Source organism: Labrus mixtus, chromosome 3 (genome assembly GCF_963584025.1).
Source record: "Labrus mixtus chromosome 3, fLabMix1.1, whole genome shotgun sequence".
Classification (NCBI taxonomy): Eukaryota; Metazoa; Chordata; class Actinopteri; order Labriformes; family Labridae; genus Labrus; species Labrus mixtus.
In genome coordinates this window covers 32,286,951-32,305,800 of record NC_083614.1, presented here as the reverse complement: position 1 = coordinate 32,305,800, position 18,850 = coordinate 32,286,951, and the positions used below count along the sequence as shown (strand labels likewise).

General features: G+C 41.8%; 1 protein-coding gene and 1 long non-coding RNA gene across 3 annotated transcripts; both read right to left on the bottom strand.

Annotated features, from left to right (window-relative positions):
• Positions 1 to 730: 730 nt before the first annotated feature.
• LOC132971868 (uncharacterized) lies at positions 731 to 3,979 on the bottom strand. Its single transcript, XR_009672816.1, has 3 exons — positions 3,183 to 3,979; positions 1,160 to 1,316; positions 731 to 1,065 (listed from the first exon to the last, which is right to left on the bottom strand). It is a non-coding gene; the product is annotated as an uncharacterized LOC132971868 (long non-coding RNA).
• Positions 3,980 to 8,339: 4,360 nt separating this feature from the next.
• Positions 8,340 to 18,850, bottom strand: LOC132971867 (interferon-induced protein with tetratricopeptide repeats 1-like). 2 transcript variants are annotated; one of them, XM_061034635.1, is made up of 2 exons: positions 18,697 to 18,850; positions 8,340 to 9,675 (listed from the first exon to the last, which is right to left on the bottom strand). In XM_061034635.1, the coding sequence occupies exons 1-2, from the start codon at positions 18,699 to 18,701 to the stop codon at positions 8,397 to 8,399; spliced, it is 1,284 nt and encodes a 427-aa protein (XP_060890618.1). In that variant the 5' UTR covers positions 18,702 to 18,850; the 3' UTR covers positions 8,340 to 8,396. The 2 variants fall into 2 exon arrangements, with proteins under 2 accessions (XP_060890618.1, XP_060890617.1); XM_061034634.1 differs by lacking the exon at positions 18,697 to 18,850 and adding an exon at positions 16,898 to 17,101.

The following is an 18,850-nucleotide window of genomic DNA, read 5'->3' as shown; positions in this document are numbered from 1 at the left end:
CGCAGCCTCCATTCTTTAAAAGCCAACCTCCTGTCTCCCCCACTTAGAACCAAGCGACGAACCCGGGGGGACAGAGCCATAGCTGCCCCCCTCCCTCTGGAAACTCACTCCCTACACACATTCAACACTGCACTGACCCTTCTACATTCAAATCACTGATCAAAACTCACCTCTCCAAACAAGCTTTTAATCTATGATTGTGATGTGTGTTCTGTTTATCTGTAGCTGCACCTTTATGTTGTTTTATTTATGATTTGTGTGTAATGTTGTAATGTCTCTTAGTCTGTCCTTACTGTTCTGATCCTTCTGTCTTTTTAACAAATGTACAGTGTCTTGAAATTGAAACTTATAAATAAAATGTATTATTATTATTTTACCCCAGACAAACAAAAAGTCACAAAAGCAACAAAGTGAGAAAAGTAAACATATGAAACACTAAAATAATGAAGCTAAAGGGGAAGAAAAAGACAAATAGGAAAGGGTTTGGAATTAATAAATTAGAAACATGTAAACATTTGTACGCAAGTCAGATACTCACCTCATCTTTCTGCTGTTTCTTCCTCTCAGATGTTTCCTCTTGATGTTGCTCTGTGGGTACAGTCGCTCCAGCTTCAGCTCTCTGGTGTGGATGACGTGATGTGCAGTAGCAGCTTTAAATGTCCGTGATAGAGGCGTGGCACTTTCCTTATCAGCAGGATGCAGTTTCATTTCTTAAGAATTTAAACTCAAAGCCTCAATATGTTGCAGGGCTCTCAAGTGTGAGTGTGTGTGTGTGTGTTTGTGTGATTATGGTTAGTGTTGTTTATTGTAGGTGTTAGTGGCAGGTTTTGAGGCCTTCAGCACAGGGTTTGGTGGCTCCCATTTGAAACACTGTGGTTCCAGGCCAGCCATTTTGACTGTCATGATTGGCGAAAGTGTTCCATTCAGTGCCAAGCTGTTTCTTGTTTTGGTCTTGTTTAGGCCGACCATGGAGAAAACCCTCTCTGCATCCGCATTTGAGTGTGGGAGCACTAAAACTAATGCTGCTATCTTAGATAGCCTCCCAAACTGGCTCAAACCGGTCACCTTTGAAAAAAAGGAACCAACTATTACTCAAATGTTTTGCTTTTATTATGTCAATTAATTATGTGTATGTCAGGTGGCGCCAAATATTTCTTACCTTGCTCTTGGCTGAGGACATGCTCCCCCAAAACTCCTCAACATTAAAGGTGGTGGGATCTTGGGGCATGGGGATCTCCATGAGTTGATACTCCAGGAACTCCTCACTCACCTTGTCCTGTTCCTGTGGCCCATGGAAAGGAAGTAGTTCCTGAAATCTAAAAAGAGCAGAGGCTGAGGCTACTGGCAGGTGGAGGTGTGTGGGAGAATGCCAGACAATCCTGCTAATGGCCTTTCATGCTGAGAGACATTAGGGTGTGGTGTGAGCAGTGCAAAGCCTGTCAGACTCGCAGGTCCCCGGATCTCTGGTTGACCGCCCTCTGCAACGGGTGGCCGCAGATATTCTGGAACTGCCTGTGACATCTCGGGGGAATAGGTGCGTGCTGGTTGTGGAGGATTATTTTACTAAGTTTGTTAATGTGTACGCCCTTCCAAACCAGACTGCTCACACGGTTGCTCACTGTCTTTTTGAGGATTGTGTTTTGGTGCATGGAGTCCCTGAGGTCCTGCACACCGACCAAGGCCGCCAGTTTGAGGCGGACGTGATTCAGGGTCTCTGTCAGATGTTGGGGATCAAGAAAACGCGCACCATGGTATACAATCCAAAGTCGGACGGAATGGTGGAACGCCATAATCGTACTCTGATTGACCAGCTTGCTAAGATGTTGCTCTCTCGTGGGGGCAAATGGGACAGTTATGTAAAACAGGTCGCCTTTGCATACGTGGTATGCATGGTCGGGAGGCGCGTGTCCCTGCTGATGTGCTTGTGCCTGGTGTTGTTTCAGACTCTCGGGGGGCTGGATCTCTGCCATGGTATGTGTCATCCATGGTGGATGGACTGAAGGCTGCTTTCTCAGTCGCCAGGCTCAATGCTGCAGAGGCTCATGAGAGAAAAAAACTGTATTATGACGCTGATGTTTGCCACCGTGCCTATGAGGCGGGAGAGATGGTGTGGTTGAATAATCCCACTGAGAGCTGCACGAAGCTGGCGCCACATTGGAAGGGCCCATACCGGGTCATGGAGGCATTGGCGTCTGGAAGTGAGGCTGCACTGACTTACCGCATCAGCAACCCTCTGGACTCTCTGGAGAGGCCTCAGGTGGTTCACCATGACAGGCTGAAACGTTATACTTTGCCAGTGCCTACAGGGACTGTTGGTGGCTCCCCTCCTACCCTTAAAGTATCTCCTCTTTTGTGGGTTTCGCCACTCCTGTTGTCGCCGCAAATGGTTGAGCAACAATTGGCTGGGGGTGTGGACATGAGTCTGTATGGGGAGTTTTCAGGGCCTGAACTAGTGCAGTCACGCAGGGGGCGTGTCCTGCGACCACCTTCACGTCTTCAGGATTTTGTGAGGTTCTGAGTTTGATGCTTGGTGTTTGTTTCCCTCTTTCTGGGATGTTTTCTTTTTCATGTGTTTTTGCTGATCATGTTAAGTACATTTGGGTGACAACTGTGAGACAGAGGGTTTTTTTCATGCTCAGGTTAAATTCTGCTAGGGGACTGTTTTGAGAGGTTTCCTGTTGGTGCCTGTGCCAATGTTTTATGTGAAACGGGGACGTTTCAAGTTGAGGGGGGGACGTATGTAACAGATTGTTGTGTTTGTTATATGTACTGTATATCTCATTCGCTTTTAGAGTGAGGTGTCCCTAAAGGGTTACCGTAGCTGCCGTAAAGCAGTTGTTGTTGTTGTTATCCTGTTACACCGGTACACAGGTGTGTGTGTGTAATAAAGTGGAAGCCGTGGATAAAGAAGCTCCCCGCCTATGTGCCGTTTATTGTTTAAGTGTATCCAGTCCAACGAACCCAGAAAGCTCGGTTACAGAGGTAAGAGAAAAGCTTTGTGAATACGGGTCCTGATCTAGGACTAAAAAACAGGTGTCAGAATAGCTGCTGAAATTAGCAAGAATTCAACTGGCTGGCTAGTTCACACACTCTGGTCAAACTGTTAGCTAATATTACTGATTACCAGCTGACTGGACACAATATTCCCCAACATACAGAAATCAAATGATGAGATGACTTACTGTAATAATATGATATGGTCCTCTTCTCCATAGACTGTAAATATAACGGTCCTGTCCCACGTCGATCAGTCTGTACTTCAGCGAGCGTCTGAATCAAAATGTCATTGGCGTCTTCTTTGTAACCAGAATGTAGCGTTGTTGTAGCAGGAATATCTAAATCTTACCCGGATACAGCAATGCTATTTATTGATTGGCTGTTGGGGTAGCTATATATATATATTTTTTGATTAGCTGGTGCGTGGCAAGCTCCTTCTGATCTCTATGGGAAACCCCCTTGATTCCTATCTGTTCCATTGTTAAAAAAAATAGCGGCGCAACTTGGTGGGCGTTATCCTGGTAATTTATGTGTGAGAAATACAAGGTGTGGCGTGTGAGCGTGTGAACAAGTTGAAATGTGTGTCTCTCACTCCCAATGCGTGAGACTTGAGAGCATTGATGTTGTCAGTTTTGGTGCGCTTTGGCGCCATCTGGAGGTCTCTGAGTGCAACTGCAGTGTCATAAAAACGGTCACGCCTCCCCCTCTGACACCACGTGCATTTGTTGACAAACAAAGGGTGAGGAAGCCGGCAGAGACGCTGTGAGAAGATGAGGAACCACGCAGACTCAAAAGGTACAGTAATATTACCAGATTTTGATGGAGCCTGAGTGTCTGCAGCCCGTTGTCCAGTTTGTTTATTCAACTGTTACCATGACAACTATAGGTCGTGGGTAAATGGCTACATAGATCGGTTTGTAAGGTTACAAACTTTTTGGAGACAAAAGTAAAGCTGCTAAACGTGAGACAATGATGACGTCACCGGTAATGATGCAGCTCAATCTGTAATAAATGATGTCTGCAGGGATGTTCATTCTGCCGTATTACAGACTTGTTAGGCAGTAGTATAAGCAGTTTGCAACGCTATGTAGAAAGTTACGTTACATAACGGTCTGTTTGTGCATTGCTGATGTAACCCCGTGTGTTCTGGCTCTGTATTTACAGACAAATTAACAGAAACCGATGAATTGTGTTGTGAGCCGGGATCAAACATCTCCCCTGATAAAAGAAAAAACGCGTGATTTAGGAGAGACTGCGGGGTTTCTTACTGCGCGAGACGCTAGCTTAACATTCAGTACATTAGCCGTTAACATTCACGACTAATGAATAACTTTATGAATATTATTCAAAACTCCGCAGAACTGATACGGGATGAGTCGAATATGATCAGTAACTGAATACCACAGTTTGATTTCATCTAAACAACTTAAAAAAATACTTTAAAATGTGTTTATCGACGGAGCGTGAATCATCATTAACCTACCTCCGACCAAGCTGTCAACGGCTCTGACCACATTCCTCCGTCATCACACACACTGTGGCAATTCTAGAGTCTCTTGGAGATTATTCCTCTTCATTTTACTTTGTTGACTTTCAGAAACTCATTTTAGTTTTCAAAGCAATAATGGATGTGACACTTAGCAGGGCAACAACAGTGAGTGCTGTCAGATGGGGCCCCCTTAGGGAGGTTTCCTACTGTCATTTTGGGCCACTGCTTTGGTTTACATTTGTGAGCCCTGAGGGGCCCCTACTGGTCTGGGGCCCCAAGCAGCTGGGGCACACACAGACACACACACACACACACACACACACAGAGAGTGCAGATTAAACATTCAGGAGAATGATGTATAACTCAAAACAAGATATACAATGAAAAACAAGTGTTTTGGGGAAATTCATATGCTATCAATATCAACCTGTTGCACTGACAGAGTATGAGGTTTTTGTTTTTCAACATCGGTTTTCCTTTTATTCCAGGATTCAGCCCAAATCAATTGTATATATACAATACAATACAATATATAATTGTATTGTTTAAAAATGATTGTATATGTATAATGGCTGAATAAAATACTCATACATACATGATCAGTTTGCCAGCGTGCGTGTGTTCGGAGAGGAGAGCGGCAGATTATAAATTCATCGTACTCTGCAACATGATGATGAATCAGTTTATGGACGCCGTCTTGTAATACTCTTAGTTTACCAGCAGATGGCGCCTGTGCTACTTGTAAACCCAGGCAGTAAAGTGTATGTGAAGTTGTTAATCTGTCTAAACAGCTAATTTCTTCCAGTTATGTTTGTTGAACTCGAATATTTCTGCCAAATTACTTACTCTAATAATTATAAGGAATATATTATCTTAGAAATTAGTGTTTGTTTTCTAACCAGAATCCCACTGTGACATCACAAGGGGAGCACATTTGAAACGGAGCATTTTTCTCTGTGTTGTAAGACTTGTGCAGAACTCAAACAATGGACTGGATGGGTTTATTTCACATTTTGTGGGTCAGTAGACACTCAGGTTACCCAGATATATGTTCAAAAACATTGTACAAAAAAAGTGGATTTTTAATAATATGTCCCCTTCAGGAGTTTAAAAATAATTTAGTGTGATAGGCTTTAGCAGAATTAGGACGCTTATGATCCAACGAGGCTTGAATTTCTAGCTCCGTCCTCCCGATAGTTTAGAACTGAAGGTGAAACCACTGAAACAAACAACTTCAAGACGATTTCTTGGTGTGCACACTGTTCATTTATTGGTATGAAGCTTAAACATAGCTTGAGCAAACAGGAGCATCTTAATATATAATTTTCAGGTCACAGCAAATAAATTTTCACATGAACAATGAGGACTTTAAATATCCAAAGTGAAGCACATTCTTATAAATCCATTAATTCTAAACACTGAAAATACAGCATTGAAAAAACACAACAGAAGCAAAATACATGATAATCACAATTCACACATTTCTTCATTAAGTATTCACCATGACGACCGTGTTTTACAGAGGACGTCACACCTACCAGGAGCTAGGGTGTAAGATTTAAAGGTCACATATTCTCCTCCTCTTCAACCAGTGTAAATAAGTCTCAGAGCTCCTCAAAACATGTGTTGGGCCACGCAGGCTTAGGACAGTCTGTGCCTTTGAGTTATTTACTGAGATCACAAAGAGGCCTAAAAGGACTCTTTATCCCAGAATCCCCTGCGATACTTCACACCTACGTGTGACGTAAAGGGGGGACCGGAACCTGAGGTAAACCCACAGGCAGCTCCAGTCTTTAAAAGCAATCACCAGGCGTCGCTTCCTTCTCTTCAAGTGTGGTCTGCCGACACCAGAGGATACCCTCTCCAACAAGATGGACTCCAGCATTCGAGACAAAGCCTTTCCTCCTCTTGGCTTACAGAGGTTAAACTCCAGAGCTGATCTCCTAGCTCAGTATAGGTAGCTCTTCACATGCTGAATTCAAGCATCAGAGGATTCAGCTGACTACTTCCATGGCATATTTTTAGGAGTTTTGGGCGCAATCAGATGCTATCAGGTTCGAGCAAAAAGAAGAGTTTCTTTCCTTTGATTTTTCGTAAGACGTCATTGAACGCAACTGGACAGGAGCGCTGAAGGAAGCCCACTGATCCCTGAATCCACAAGGACACATAAAGAACTCGACTCCTGCAACCAGAAGACCCTATAGAGCAACGCTCTGGTCAAAGATCTGAATCCCGCTACCCTCTTCCTACATCTGTCACGAAGGAACCCTGCCTGAATCTGATGATTCAACATTCAACAGAGTGACGATCTAACCAGCTTTGCAACAATCACCAGGAGTTACCCCAAGTAAGAGCTTTGGTCTGGGCAGAAATAGTTTCAGAAATAGTTATGTTTCTTTTATAACCACTGATAATTATGCATCATTGTTGACGACATGTCACATTCTGTTTATTATCTGTTGTAAGCTGCTGCATTTGTTTTATTGTGATGAACTGCTGTGTTCACCTATGTGTGTAATGCTATGCTAGTTTACCTTCAGTCAACGGCTTTTACAATCAGAAAGACCAGTGTACCCACCGTTGAATCAACGTCCGGCCACTGGCTTTCTGGTGTTTAAGTAACAGTTACTGAACTCAGCTCAGAGAGCTCAAACTATTTCAAAAGGCAGCCACATGGCTTCTTTTGTTGTCCACCATTTTGTCCACATGTGACGAAGCCACATGGTGCATTGTCTCTCTCCGCCATCTTGTTTTCTCTCTCTCTCTCTCTCTCCTACACACACACACACACACACACATTTACACCTCATTCACAAGGTTTGCTTGATAATGTTTGTTTGCTTAGATTAGTTTATAATAGTTATTTGTTTGATTAAGTTCATCGATTTTGGATTGATGTTGCTTTGTTTAAATAAATTCTGTTATAATTTAAGAGAGCAGTTGTTTGTGATTACTGGTGTATTTACATTGTGATATAAGCTGGGTGCGAAGGCTTTGTGTACGGATTTCATGCCTTCAATTTATTAAATATAGTTATTAATTATTAATAATATTAGTAATTAAATAACTCATTTGAGACTGATTTGAGTGATATTTTGGTTATATTTCCCTGAGTACAGGGTGGTGCCCCAAAACGAGATTAAACATAGTTTAATGATATTTTATTTATATTATTAATAATTAGAAATAATTATTAAAGAATATAACCAAAGTTGACTTGATACAACCCCAACACATGTCTGTGAAGTGTCTTGTTCTAAATCCACTCTGATCCTGTAATTGATCATGCCTATAAACTCCTCTATTTCAGCCCTGCTCAGAACAGGCTGTTTCTGTGTCTGTACCTTTAAATATGTAAATGAGCTGTGTCTGACCACGCCACCTCTCTGGAAGGGCTTGGGTGTACTCGGTCTTTCTCGCTCCATGTCCTATTGTTTACGGTGAGAAGGCAGACTCAGAGGGCAGAACAAACACCTAGCTGTGGGAGTGTCACCCACCTGGGGGAGGGGCTACTGCCCTTTGTGATGTCATGAAGGGAACTCCATCCTGAATTAGTAAGTCGTTCCCAACTCTCTCTCTCTCTCTCTCTCTGGTTTCTAACTCTATCCACTATCCTATCTCTAAATAAATGAATAAAAGCCCCAAAATAAAAATAATTAAGAAAATAATAAAAATAAACCTTCCTTTAATTTATTTCAAATAGTTTTGAATGACAAGAAATTAGTGTTCAGTTAGTTTTTATCCTTATTTTTTGGACGCCCTGGCAGAATTGGCCCCCCTCCTGTTTTTTCATTCTTCTTCTGTTGCTCTTTATTACCACATGAAAGCAAAACACCTTCGTAGAAATTAGATGTTGTTTTTTTTTTTTTGCTTGGACATAATTGTTCCCCCTAAATTTGCCTCCCTATCTTTACTGCATTGGCTCTTGCAGGTTTCTGAGAAACTCTTTTATTTCTCTGTCTTTATTCTTCTCCAGGATTCTGATGCTGTTCTTACGGAAGGAAGATATTTCTGGTATTGCTGCTGCCTTCATGTGATACTGTGTCGACCCGTGGGAGTCATTTTGATTAAAGTATAAATGCCTTGCATATATGTTGTAAAGCATCTGTTTGTCTTCAGGTTCTGCTGGTTCATTTTTGAGCAGTTTCTGAAATATCTGCTCAGCTTTGGCCTTGCTGTGACGTGACTTTGCATAGATAGTTGCGAGGTCTATTTCCTTTTTGAGTGAAGAGTGAGGGTAAAGAGAGATCAGCTCCTCGTGGAGAGCGATTGCTTTGTCCATCATGCTTTGTTCTGGGGAACTACTGCTTTTATAAACGATCCTCCATCTGTAGCAGAGTGCAACAAATCTCTTCAGATAACGCACATCTGGATCTTCTTTCTGAACTTTCTCTGCCAAAACAATGGCGTCATCAACTGATATGTGGTCTGTGTAAAGGTTTAGTAAGGTCCACATGCCACTGCCACTGCAGCACAGAGTGCTCACATTTCCAGCCAACTCACGGACTTCATCCCGAATGTTTTCTCCTTCATTAGCCCGTTGTTCAAGGTAGAGCGCAACGAGGTACAAGTTCTCTGGATCCCGTTCCTTGGCTTGTCTCATTTTCTCCAACAGGTCAGGGTCCAGCCTTGGGTCACTGAAGTTTTGGGCGTTCTTTAACCATATGACATAGCTGGTGTTCCAATCCACCATGTCCGGCTGCATCCTGGCAGCTTTCTCGTAGTAATCAACAACCAGATTCATGTCCTCTCCGAAGAACATCAGGGTCCAGGCCTTTTCAGCGTAGATCTCTGCATGGAGGTCGTCCTGGGATGAAGATGGGTATTTTTCCATCAGGGCATCAACCTTTGACAGGTAAGCCTGACTCTCCTCTTGATCTCCCAGGTGGTGGTGCAGCCAGGCCAGGTTCCCGTAGTTCACCACTAACCAAGGACCCTCATCTGCATCTCTCAGCTTGTTGAGGGTCTCTGCAGCCTTCTGGAACAAACTCTTAGCCTCTTCATTTAACCCCAGCTTATACTGAATGAACCCCCACATGTTGTAAATGTGGCCCAGCCATCGATTTCCCTTCTTTGTGCTGAAGTCCTCCATCTTGTCTGTGAGACGTAAAAGTTTCGGCCTGCTGCGGTCCAGGTTCCAGGTGAAGTGGCACTGCAGGGACTCCAGTGTGGTTTGACTCTGAGCAGCACTGATGGAGAATAAAAAACAAACATTTAAACACATCAGCAGCTAGTTTTGACTCTTGTGTTCTTGTTTGTTACGTCTCGTCTCGCCGTGTCTCCTCTACTCTTCTAAACCTGAGCTGTCAATCGCCTTTATTACCCTATTATATAGTCAGATAATTAAGTAAACTTCTCAGATAAATAAAAAACAGACTAAATTATTTGGTGGACATCACTGCATGGGCTCAGGAACACTTCCAGGAGACATAGTCTGTGAACACAGCTCATCTCTGGATTCACAATGTTAGCTGAAACCCTACCATGTGTAGGGTTGCCACCTTCCAAGCAGAAAAATAAGGGACACCCGGCAGCGGGGTGCAACTCAGTAGGGGCCTGACCACCACTGGCCCAACAGTGGGGTGGGGCACCAGTTGTGGTGAATCATGATTTAAAACGTGGTTTTAATGAAGTAATAAGAGTCATACTTAAATTATAATTATTAATTAACACTTTTTTTTTCTGAAATAATTTACAAAAACGCAAAACTTCAGTGTAAAGGCAGATACAGTAATGTATGCACAATGAAATGCACCTAACACGACTTCAGCAGATGATTACTACTAGCTATTTAATTTACAACTGAACTTAAAGTTCAAATAAAGTTATTAACTTAACATTAATTCATTAACAGAGTATTATTGAAGTGCTTTTGACACTGCTGTAACATAGAGAGGAGGATGACAGATTTTTAATTAAATAAACAGTAAGAATTTAATAGTATTTTTATTAATTTATTCTGTCCTTCTGTCTTTCGTTTTTGTTGTTTTCTCATGAAATCATGAATGATACTATTAATATGGTTTTGAACTATTTTCTTATTGTATTAATTAAGTGTCTACTGTCGATATATTGATGTTGTATTGATGATATCTCGCCCAGGTCATACTGTGAATACAGATTTGGCTAAAATAAATGTCATCTTTTTTTTTTTGTACCGAAAAATATTCACACTATCCAAACTATACTGGAATAACCTATCTATAAACATGGGAGAAAATATATTAAGTAGGCCTACAATAGTTTCCTTTACATTATATTCATTTTCACTGACACTGTCAAGCCAGTCATTACTTTCTACTCACGTCTGTATTTCTGCATCCGTTTACGTTTTAATGGTGCACGGTGCGGGTATCAGAGACACCTGGGCCCTTTCCGAATATCCACAGTTCAGTACGCAGTATGTACTTTTCAGTAGGGAGTTTCAGTATACTGAACTTTCGTGGTCATTCAGTAGGCATTTTTGGGGTCCGCGCAGTATACTGAACATTTCAGTATGGATACTAACTTCCGGGTTTCATGCAGTATGGATCGGATGCGTGCTTTCAGGAAATGAATTGTATACTAACTCCCACAATGCTGTGCGAAATTAAACGTAAATCGTTACTTCACGTCCGCCTCCAAATCAAAACAAACGAGCGTGGATTAATTGAATAAATATAGTCGAGTTAAAATCCCGACTGAAATCACTACTTTTAATTAACAACAGAAAATAAAACAAATGTCTGCATTATTATAAACCCTTTCTCCCTCTATTTAAATAATGATGTCACTATTTAAATGCATCTTTATTGGTTTATTTTATATTCTGTATATTACTGTCTTTCATTTGTTCTTTATGTACTGTGTGTTATTTAGTTATTTAATCTGCCTTTTACTTGATTTACATTGTGATATTGTTTTTTGTTTACCTGACTGTATATGAGCATTACTCTTCTTGAATAAAGATAAACAAAAAAAACAAAAAAAAAAAAAACGGGTGAATGCGGCCTGTTCGGGAAACGTAAATGACGTCACTTCCATACTGAATGAATCAGACGAAGTAGGAACAAATATCTGCCTACTGTGTGTGCATACTGAATAGAAGGTACTAACAGTATGCAGCACGGATAGTATGTACTGCATACTGCCTACTGCCTACTGAAAGATTGAGTATGTACTTGAGCGGGAACTAGCCGGCTGAATCGGGCTGAATGATGCTGAGTTCAAGGCATCTTGGAAATACGGGACAAACCGCGTCTCGTATTGATTCAAAACGGGACGCAATATCAAAGTGTAAAATACGGGACGATTCCGTATTTTAAGGGACGGGTGGCGACCCTAACCATGTGTCATGATTTGGTTTTGTATTTGAGTTTCCGTGTTTTATCCCAGTGTTGCTGGTTTTTCCCTTGTGTGTCTCCTAGTTTTGTCTTCAGTGTTTTCTGTTTTATTTTGTCATTTATTATCCTCGTGTATCTCTGTGTTCTAATGTGTTTTGTTAGATTTCTTGAGTTCTGTGTGTCTTTAGTGTTTCATGATTTAGTTTGTAGTTGTCCTCAGTGTTTCTTGTATTCCTGCCTCTGTGTGTTTCCCAGTGTGTTTGCCCTGATTGTCTTCACCTGTGTCATTAGTCTCACCTGTGTCTGATTACCCCATGTCTATTTAGTCTCTGTGTTTCTTCCCTTCTGTGGCAGTTCGTTGTATGTGTTTGTCGGTGCGTATGTTATGTCAGTGTACCGGTGGCTCCCTGTTTTTGAGCCCTGTGTTTTTGTTGAACTTGTTGAAGTAAGTTTTTGTTTGGCTTTTTGTTAAAATAAATAGTTTAGTTAATTCTGCACTTGGGTCCACACCTCCTTGTTTTTCAATTGTGACACCATGCAAAGCGCAAGCTGTATATAAACCAGATCCAGAAACATTGCTGGCTCTCCTTGGGCCTGAGGTCGTTTAAAATGGACTAAGTCGAAGTGGAACACTGTCCTGAGGTCTGACAATTTGAAATCTTTTTAGAAAAAATGGACGCTGCATCCTCCGGGGCTAAAGAGGAGAGGGACCATCTGGCTTGTTATCAGCGCTCAGATAAAAAAAACAGCACCTGTGATGGTATGGGGGTGCATGGGTAAACTGCACATCTGTCAAGGCTCCATTAATGCTGAACCATACATACAGGTTTTGGAGCAACATATGCTGCCAAATAGAAAACCTCTTTTCTGGGAAGGCCTTGTTTATTGCAGCAGCATAATGTCAAACCACATTCTGCACAGTGACAACAGAATGGCTCATAAGTCAAAAGCCTCATTTCCACCTAGCGGTCCGGTCAGAGGTCTGCACCTCCAAGGTCGCCCATGGGGGCCAAAAATCCAAAACAGCATTGAAATAACTCTCGAAATCTACAGGATATTTAATCTTGCCGCGTTTTCTGTTTGTCCTTTATTACTGCTGTCAGACGGAAAGTGACGGTTCTTTTAACCAATCAACGGACTGCGGTTTGTCTCGCTCCAACCTTCAGGGTCGGATTGGTACACTTGGCACCTAATGTGGATCTGATGTGTTTGGATTAAATCTTTTATTGGATGTAAACTGTTGGGACTCAGTTTGATGGATTATTATGATCAGGAGAGTTCAGTAAACCTTCAAACGGTTAAAAGGTGTTGTTTGTTTGTCGGTGGTCTGACAGATGGGTAGATTGTGACTGCTGTTGTGGTCTGACCTGCACACACTGGGCCGTTTGAGTAACAGGGTCAAATATGCTGGTGCATGACCGTTTATGTTTTCATAATTACACAAAATTACCTGGCAATTGTCTGTTTTGTCTTATTTTGTAGTCTGCAGCCCCTTCTTTCTTGACAACAACACAGAGTTCAGACCAGGAGGCAGAGCTGCAGTCTTAAACGCTTCTCTGCGCCTCCCTTAGATCTGTCTCCCAGTCACTATAGCTGTAATTCGAACTGTAGTTATACTACAGGTACTGTGTTTTTATAAGTCATCCAAACGTAGAAAAAAAAGGCGTAAATAGTCAAAATCTCATTAGAATCAAAACTACGAATACGATTTTGCAAAAAAATCAGAATATTCACTGCAGACTTTTGAACATTAGTCCAAATCTCGTTTAGTGAATGATCTGATATCAGATCAGCATATTGATTTACTTTGTTTGACTGAAACCTGGCTGTGTCGAGATGAATTCAAATTCAATTCAAATTCGAATTCAAAAAACTTTATTTGTCCCCGGGGGGCAATTCAAAGGCACACAGAGCAGTAAATTAACAACAGTGCAAGTAAACAAAACATTTTAACCTAAATATAAAGTGTCAATTTAAATACAACTTAAACTTAACTTAAAAATACAAAATATAAAACAGTAGATATAAGTGGACAGTGATCGGACTAACAGATGTAAACAGACCTATGTGCAGTAAACGAGAAATAAATATATATATACAGAGCTATGTGCAAGTAGGCAAATACTAGATGATAAGTTATTAAGGTGCATGGTGAATAATAATGGAACAACAGAACTAATATATACAATATAACTGTAAGGTAAAAATGAGATAAATAAAGTGACCGTAGTGCGCTGATGGATAAGAACAACAGGAATAAATTAACCAGAACTGTATGAATACTGATATAAGATGGATAGAATAAAGTGATGTAATGCATGAGACCAGATAAAGCAGAGGCAGTTAAGGTGCACGGCAAATATAAAGGAAGTAAAAAAGCAAAGTTCACGGCTGAGAGTCTGCATTGGGTGAGAGGTGTTGGTGTCTGTTGGGGGGTTAGGAGTTGAGGAGCTGGACAGCCCTGGGAACAAAGGTTGCTCTTCTCCTCTGTGTCCTGCAGCAGGGACAGCGAAGCTGGCGTCCTGAGGGGAGCCACTCAAACGCTGACTATCTGTAAATCTCAGTCACTAACCACCTACTTTCCTGGGAGCTCTTGAGCTCTCTTAGGCTCCTCAAGATCGTTGGTTGACGGCCTGCCAGAACAACCCTCCCCCCCACCGGATTGTTGATGGACGGCCTGCCAGAACAACCCCCCTCCCCACCGGATTGTTGATGGACGGCTTGCCTCCCCCCACCCCCTTGCTCCCTATCCCTCTTCCTGCATCTTATCCCATCTCTCCCCCTATCCCCTTCCAAGCAGTCTAGGCCTGTGAAGGCTGTTTCGTCATGAGCCGGGGATCCGGCCAAAGATTTCTGCCTTTTAATAAGGCAGTTTTTTCTTACCACTGTAACTTTTGCTGCTTTGCTAAAGTGCTCATGATGGATAGGCCGGATCTTTGTAACATAGCAATAAGTAAGGTCTTTTTACCTGCTCTTTTGTAATGTTAAAAGACAAAGAGTAAGGTATTTTACCTGCTTTTTGTAAAGTGTCTCGAGATAACACTTGTTATGAGTTGACGCTATACAAATAAAAATTGATTGACTGATTGATTGATTCTTTGGTTAGTATTATGTATCCGTTTTGCCCCCTCCCCTCTGCCCTTTTGTACAATTTCCAGTGGGAGAGGTGGGTGTCCATTGTTTTGCCTAAGTGAGAGAAACAATTAAACAAGTCATCATAGAATAAATTGTTATTCCAAGTCTAGAAGACAAACAGTTTAATGACGTGGTTAATCTCTTATGTTGCAAAAACAACTACAAAACATTTGACGATTAGTCGACGATGTAAATCCGTTGGGGGGACAGGCCTACTGCAGAGTGGTAAACATGACCCTATCACAACTTTTTTTAAATGTGTTACTGGCATAAAATATAAAATGGGCACATCATACTTTTCCAAAAAACATTGAAATGTCTCAGTTTCAACAGTTGTCTGTGTTATTTTCAATTAATCAATTTTTATCTTATCATTTTACACAACGTCCGACTTCTATTGAACCATCAATCAATCAATCAACTTTTATTTGTATAGCGTCAACTCATAACAAGTGTTATCTCGAGACACTTTACAAGAAGCAGGTAAAATACCTTACTCGTTGTTATGTTACAAAAAGCAGGTAAAAGACCTTACTCATTGTTATGTTACAAAAAGCAGGTAAAAGACCTTACTCGTTGTTATGTTACAAAAAGCAGGTAAAAGACCTTACTCATTGTTATGTTACAAAAGAGCAGGTAAAAGACCTTACTTATTGCTATGTTACAAAAGAGCAGGTAAAAGACATTACTCATTGTTATGTTACAAAAGAGCAGGTAAAAGACCTTACTCATTGTTATGTTACAAAAGAGCAGGTAAAAGACCTTACTCATTGTTATGTTACAAAAGAGCAGGTAAAAGACATTACTCATTGTTATGTTACAAAAGAGCAGGTAAAAGACCTTACTCATTGTTATGTTACAAAAGAGCAGGTAAAAAGACATTACTTATTGTTATGTTACAAAAAGCAGGTAAAAAGACCTTAGTCATTGTTATGTTACAAAGATCCAGCCTATCCATCATGAGCACTTGTGGGGTTGTTTGTTCTTACCATGTACTTCCTGTGCAGAGGTTTGCGCAGAGGCCTCTGGTAAACAGGATATGGGCTTGGTGCGATCTGAACAGCGATATTTCAGCAACTGTCGCAGTTTTATTTTAACACATGAGCACAATACATTTTCCATTACACATTCCACCTCTTCAATAAAACCCCCCAGAAAAATCAGTCGTAATGATGATTACTTAAAAGGAAACACAAATTAAAATCATCCCTCACCCTGCACACTCAAAAAGACCACATCATCACCTCAAACTGGCCTTTGAATACTCGCTCTCTCAACAATAAAAGCCTCATTCTCCATGACTTCATAACCGACACCAATAATGGACTCCCTTTTTCTCACCGAAACCTGGCAAAATGCCATGGACTATTCCTCACTAAACTAAACCACAAACACAGGATACACATACATCGACAAACCCCGTCCCGATGGACAGGGTGGTGGTGTTGCTGCTGTTTACAGGAAGAACATTCAAACTAGCACCATTCCCAACCCTGCAGTTGACTCCTTAGAACACATTGTTTTCAAACTCTCTGGTCCTACTCCCCTGGTCACTGCTGTAATCTATCGCCCCCCCCAAACCAAACCCTTCTTTTTTCAGTTATTTATGACTTTCTTACCCAACTCTGCTCAATTTCAACACCTGTTTTGCTCCTTGGGGATTTTGACTTCCACATCAATGACAAATAGACTGCGAAATAATTCCTGGACCTACTTCACTGCCTCAACTTTCACAACAGACACATTCTGGACTGGACACAATCCATCAACTGTCAAGTCTCAACCTCAACATCTCCAACCATCTGGTTATAAACATGGACATTGACATCCCTCTTCCCTCTCCAAAGCTAAAACAAAAAATCTCCTTCAGAAACGTAAATTCAGTCGACCCCTCAGCTTTATCAGCCTCTATAACCAGCAAAATCCCCCCCCTCCCTCTGAACTCATCACTTACTATAACAACACACTCTCCTTCTGTCTAGATCAACTGGCTAAACTTAAAACTAAAACTCTCTCATTCACACACTTTGCACCCTGATACACTCTCAAACTCCATAAAATGAAATCCCACAAACGCCAGCTGACTACCTCAGACAATACAAAGAAGCTCTCAGCGCAGCCCGGTCCACCTATTACTCACACCTAATCCACTCAGGCTCATCCAACCCCAAGGCTCTCTTCTCTACAATGAACAAACTCTTCAAGCCCAGTGACAACACCTCTTCCTCCTTCACAGTTGACAAATGCGATGCTTTTCTTTTATTATTCCAATCCAAAACTGACACCATTTACAGCAGCTTCAACACTCTCACTGTCCTCTCTTCATCCCTACCCGCATCCCCCCGCCTCATCACCCAACCTCTGTGTCAGTTCTCCCCTGTGTCCCCAAATGAGCTATCCATCATCACCACTAGCATTTACCACCACTAAGTCCTCCACCAGTACTCTCGACCCCATCCCATCAAGTCTTGTCAAAAACGATCTCCCGGCCATCTCGCCACTCATAACCTCAATCATCAACTCCTCCCTCTGCTCTTGTTCAGTACCCAAAACACCCAAACTGGCAGACGTCACCCCCATCCTCAAGAAACCTGGACTCAAAACCGACAGCATGTGAAACTTCCGCCCCATCTCCAACCTCTGCTTTCTGTCAAAAATACTGGAACGTGTTGTCTCCTACCCAGATCAAATCCCACCTCTCCTCCAATAACCTGTTTGAACCATTCCAGTCAGGCTTCCCAGCACAGCACAGAAACAGCTCTCCTCAAAGTCACCAACGACCTCCTCAACATCCTCAACATCCTCGGCCTCACTGCAGCCCCTGACACCATCAGCCACAGTATTCTTCTATCCAGCTTAGAACACTCACTCAACATCACTGGCACTGCTCTTTCCTGGTTAAAATCCTACCTCACAGTTTATCAAAATCCATCTTTAACTTGTTTTTATTAATATTAGCTTAATGTGATACACCTGATACCCTTCTGTTACTAAAGATGATCATCCAAAGTCCTTAATAAACTCCAAAACATCTAGGACTCTGCTGCACCCCTTCTCACCCACACCCGATCCAGTGAACACATCGCCCCTGTCCTACATATCTCCACTGGGTCCCTGTCCTGTACCGTATCCAATTCAAAATCCTTCTCCTTACACATAAAGCCCTTAACCACCAGGCCCCCTCCTACCTCACAGCTCACCCTCACACTCCTGCACGCAGCCTCCATTCTTTAAAAGCCAACCTCCTGTCTCCCCCACTTAGAACCAAGCGACGAACCCGGGGGGACAGAGCCATAGCTGCCCCCCTCCCTCTGGAAACTCACTCCCTACACACATTCAACACTGCACTGACCCTTCTACATTCAAATCACTGATCAAAACTCACCTCTCCAAACAAGCTTTTAATCTATGATTGTGATGTGTGTTCTGTTTATCTGTAGCTGCACCTTTATGTTGTTTTATTTATGATTTGTGTGTAATGTTGTAATGTCTCTTAGTCTGTCCTTACTGTTCTGATCCTTCTGTCTTTTTAACAAATGTACAGTGTCTTGAAATTGAAACTCATAAATAAAATGTATTATTATTATTTTACCCCAGACAAACAAAAAGTCACAAAAGCAACAAAGTGAGAAAAGTAAACGTGTGAAACACTAAAATAATGAAGCTAAAGGGGAAGAAAAAGACAAATAGGAAAGAGTTTGGAATTAATAAATTAGAAACATGTAAACATTCGTATGCAAGTCAGATACTCACCTCATCTTTCTGCTGTTTCTTCCTCTCAGATGTTTCCTCTTGAAGTTGCTCTGTGGGTACAGTCGCTCCAGGTTCAGCTCTCTAGTGTGGATGACGTGATGTGCAGTAGCAGCTTTAAATGTCCATGATAGAGGCGTGGCACTTTCCTTATCAG